The sequence below is a fragment of the Crocuta crocuta genome, unplaced genomic scaffold (genome assembly GCF_008692635.1).
Source record: "Crocuta crocuta isolate KB4526 unplaced genomic scaffold, BGI_CrCroc_1.0 scaffold54, whole genome shotgun sequence".
In the NCBI taxonomy this organism is placed as follows: domain Eukaryota; kingdom Metazoa; phylum Chordata; class Mammalia; order Carnivora; family Hyaenidae; genus Crocuta; species Crocuta crocuta.
Window position 1 is genome coordinate 1,452,080 of NW_027530356.1, and position 4,641 is coordinate 1,456,720.

Consider the following 4,641-nt stretch of genomic DNA (forward strand, 5'->3'; position numbering starts at 1 on the left):
CGGCCGGGTCGGGCTGGAGCTCGGCGGCTGCCCCGCGTCGCTCGCGGCGGCACCATTGTTCCGGGATTGCTGTGACCGCCACACAGTGAAAGCCTTCGGCCTGGGCTCGGGGCGGCTGCCTCCGAAGCCAGGCCCGGGCTTCCGATCCGGGAGAATCTCCACTCTTGAGAAATCAGCTCTTGTTCGCCGCTTCCGCGACTCGAGGAAATGAAATGCCATTAATATTTGAAAAGGCAATTATTTTCCTGTTGAATCGAGAACTGTCTTCATGAATAATTTGTAGTGAGGTCTATTGCCATTTGAGAAACATTTTGTTGTTTTTCCCCCCCTCTCTTTTCATTACTTAGGAGGGGGGTTAGAGAGAGACGCTGAAACAGGCTAATCCCAGCAGTTTTTTTTTCTTTCTCTCTCTCTCTCTCTCTCTTTTTTCCTTTTCTTTCTTTTTTTTTCTTCTTCTTCTTCTTCTTCTTTTTTTTTTTTTTTTACTCCAGCGATAATGAGTCAGGACTGCCAGTGGAAAGGACGCACTTAGAATTCTGTCCTGAATAGATGCAAACCTGAGCCAGCCCGGGCGCACTGAACTTGCGTCTCTGCTGTAGGTCGATTGCACTAAGAATTTAACCATTTTCTGCTTCATGGACTTCAAACAGTAGGCCGGCAAAGAGCAGTAAAAGTTTGTTTGTTTAAAAAACCCCTGTCACTAAAAATGAGTTCCTTCTCTGGCTCAGGATTGCGCATCTACCTTCGCAGTACCGGCGTTCAACTCCTGAAATCAGCGGGCCTGTTGGAGGTGATGCAAGCCTCACTTCTCCTCCCTCCTCTGGGATAAAACTCGTAGAGCGGGAAAGGGGAACAACTGCTTGCGGAGGGGGTGGGGAAGATCCTGGGAAGAGTTGGGGGAAACTGTACATTTCAAGATATGCTATGGAAATAAAGGAAACTAAGAGTGGACTTTGGTCTGGACTCCACCTGTGCCAGCGTCCTGGCCAGCGACCTTCCCCAAGATTGCAGGGTTTGGGGGAGAAAATGGGATTTGCAAGTTTCTTTCCCCAGCAGTGCAAGCCTGGGAGAGTCCTTTGATTCTAATACTTGCTGTTATTTCCACCAAGAAGAGAGGTGAGTAAGGTAGAGCGCCAAGAGAGTAAGAGAATGGCCGGGGGATGGGGGTGGGGGGCACCAAGCTGGAACTTATTTTATCTTCTCCTCTCCCCAGCAGTCCCCCTCTCCCACCCCCAAAATAGAGGAGAGGAGATGCTGACTTCTTAAACTTCCAGGGCGGTTGGGCGAGAAAACCCTAGCTAGGGAGAATACAAACATCGGCTGCTAAACTAATTAATGTAACTTCACAGGCTGTTCTGGGAAGTGTGAAAACTTTCTCCTTGCAATTGCATTAATTAGAGATGCTTCTGGCCGGAGGAGTTCAACTTTGCATGCTCTTGAGTGGGCTTCTTTTCTTTCTGTTAACTAGAACTAACAGATGTGGCTGACACATGTCCCCATTTCACTTAACAGCTCAGTAAATGACATATAAGGCAGATGAGTCTCCTTGGTCTCTGCTAAAGCAAAGGGGTTTGTCAAACATCCCAAGTGTCAGGTCACCAAGGCTCCAAAACCTGGGCAAAGTTAGCCCATGAGACCCCAAATCCCAAAGAAGACACCAAGGGGCTGATGATCCCTCATTTCAGGTGGTAGTCAGGTTGTTAAGTCCACCGGTGGAAGAGCACTTGCCTCAGGATTCCAAAAGGACCAGGAAAATGAAATTGATTCTATGTCTTATGACTTTGGGGAACAGTGCTGTTTTGAAACCTGCAAATCAAGCTCGATCAGCGAACACACATTTGCACACACAGAGACCCAAGTATGTTCACACTCGCCCCCTCCCACAGAGCAGAAATCACTTGCTATCCTCCCCACACACAGCCACTGGAAACTTCTGTGATTCTAATAGAAGGGCATAATTAATATTTTATGGACTTGGGTCATGGAAATACCAAGATAGCTCCCCTCCACCCAGATGGAACTTGAGGAAATCCAGCCCCGAGGGCCCAGAAGAGGCCGCCTGCTCCCCCAGAGGGTCCGCACGAGACAGACAGTGCCGAATACTGACCTGTGTGAGTTCTTTTGTGTATTTTGAGATTTTCTGATCTAGCAAAGACCTTCCCACACCCCGGGAAAGGACAGGGGAAGGGCTTCTCGCCCGTGTGCACGCGGATGTGATTTACAAGTTTGTATTTGGCTTTAAAGGGCTTGCCCTGGCGCGGACACTCCTCCCAGAAGCAGATGTGGTTGGCCTGCTCCGGGCCGCCGACGTGTTCCACGGTGACGTGCGTGACCAGCTCGTGCATGGTGCTGAAAGTTTTGGAGCAGAGACGCGGGGGCGCGGAGCTATCGGCTGCCAGCCACTTGCAGATGAGCTCCTGTTTAATCGGCTGGCGCATGTAGCGGAAGAAGGCGCCGGGACCGTGGGGCGCCGTGAGGTTCACGGTCAGGTTCATGCCCCCATAGCCGTGCAGTGCCGCCGCAGCTGCCAGGGCGTCGCTGCGGGCCACCGGTCCCGGCGTAAAGGGTTCAGGCCGCGCGTACATGTCTCCAGGGAGCCCCAGACGCAGGAGTCCGTTCAAAGTGCCGCTGGGGGAGGCCTGCGGTGGCTGCTCCTGAAGGCCCGGGAACACCGAGGGGCTGGAGGCGGCAGCAAGCTGGGGGCCATGGTGTCCGGAGCTGCTACCTGTTGTGGAGACAAATAGCGCGCGTGAGAATGGGCGGCGTGGGCCGAGCATGCCACCCGGCCCCGGGGGGCAGGCCCAGCCCAGCCACACCACGGCCTCTGCCGTCAGCGCCGGGACTGGGAGCCAGACAGAGGCAGCAGCGAACGGAGCGGACGGCGAGAGGCCAAGCACCTCCACTGCGGACCCGCTGGGCGGCAGTTCGGTAGAGCCCCCTGCCGCTCCATGAGCGGGAGAGGGATAGAGGCTACGGGGCAGGTGGAAGGGGCAGTGAGGTGCGCAGTGCTGAGGCTGTGGATTGCTGGGGGACCCTGGGCTGTGCTTCAGAGGGGCACGGCTTGCGCCCCAAGAGCTCTTTGGCAGCCAATTCCCTGGAGCACTCGGGGGTCGCGCAGCTCTGCGGGGTAATGGAAGTGAGGGAAGCGGTGATGTGTTAGGTGGTGGTGGTGGTGGGGAAGCGCCCCAGACATAGATTTTAATTTCAGTGCCCAGCTCCGCTGAAAGAGGGCGGTCTGCTGGATCCTGGCCCGGGCTCCCCAGAGCTCCCTAGGTCAGGCCGCTCACGCCAGTCACCTGACAGCAGGGAGGGCAAAGAACAACCACAAAAAAACTAATGCAAAGTTTTTTCTTTGCCCCTCAAGTTTCGGGGTGTGTTCCCTCCTCCCTCGGTCTTTAATGCCTACTTGAAATCCCGTGCACTACAGAGGTAGCAGCGGGGCGCGCGAGGAAGTGAATAGAGATTCGGGGCCGTGGCCCGGGCCCGCGGAGAGGAACAATCGCCTAGGTCGCCCATTGGCCCGCAGCCGGGCCCGNCTCTCTCTCTCTCTCCGTCTCTCTCCCTCTCTCTCTCTCTCCTCTCTCTCCTCTCTCCTGCTCCAGGGCCTCTCCACCGCACCCCACCCTACCCCCAACATTTCTGGCTTCTACTGCTCATGCGCTCTGACCCGGGCACGGCTTCTTTTCTCTCCTCTTGAGCCCCTTCCCCTTCCTCTCTCGAAAGCTGAGTAGATCCGCTCTGCCTCACAGCTCCAGGAAGTGAGAGGGGCTGGGTTATGCCTTCTTTCACCACGACTTTGGGGAGGGGGTTGCGCCTTACGTACAGTACTCGGGTTATTAGACGGGCAGATGCAGCCCTGCCGACCGGGCGGCACCGGGCCCTGGTGGTGGCCTGCTAGGCCGGTTTGTCCCCGGAGCCAGAGCAGGCAGGGGGGGCCTGTATCCAGGACCTGCCGACTATGTGTCCGGGAGCGGAGGAAACCCTTGGGCTAGCAGCCCTTGAGCTTTATTATTTTTTCTCGCTTTCGCCGAAATTTCTCGTGTCCCTCATTTCTCTCTCTCATTTTCTTGGATTCCCCTACCATTTCCCCTTCTCCCCACTCTATCCTTCCCACTTAGCCTTGCCAGCCCCTCCTTTCAAGTGGCGCTCAGAGACCCCTAAACCCAAGAATACGGCCCTGACTAGAGCCAGAGTGGGCCTGAGACAGTGATGACCTGGGAGAGGTTGGCCTCGAACCCATGGCACTCTCTCTCGAGGGGCTGAGAATCCTCTCGGCCACAAACTCGTTCGCCCCGCGGGCCGGCTGGCCAAGAAACAGAGGCAAGGAGAGACAGGTCCTCACCCCCCGGGTCTCCCCCTGTCAATTTGCAGTCTTCAGCTCTGTACCCTGCCGCCAAACAGAGCCTCTAGGCAAGGGGACCGCGATCACTTCCACTTTCAGCTCCCTCCACTTGTTGCCAGTGGCCGGAGTCTCTGCCTCTATCCGGGCGAGCCCCCAGGGCTCCGAGTAGAGTGGACGCCGAGGGTCCCAGCCCAGGCTGTGAAAGGGCCTGCGGGCCCAGAGCTTCCTTTCGCGGGACGCCCTCCCAGGCTGCCGCTCCGCCGTTTTGGGGTGGGGGTCGGCGGGCGGGGGAAAAACTT

The 4,641-nt window shown here is 56.3% G+C and overlaps 1 protein-coding gene across 1 annotated transcript in view; it reads right to left on the reverse strand.

Moving 5' to 3' along the window:
• Positions 1-4,641, reverse strand: part of ZIC4 (Zic family zinc finger 4) — an 11,426-nt gene that overhangs the window by 2,564 nt on the left and 4,221 nt on the right. Inside the window, exon 2 of the mRNA XM_077765918.1 lies at positions 2,108-2,725. Within this exon, the coding sequence (XP_077622044.1) occupies positions 2,108-2,725 (618 nt within the window). The remainder of the gene's footprint in view (positions 1-2,107; positions 2,726-4,641) is intronic.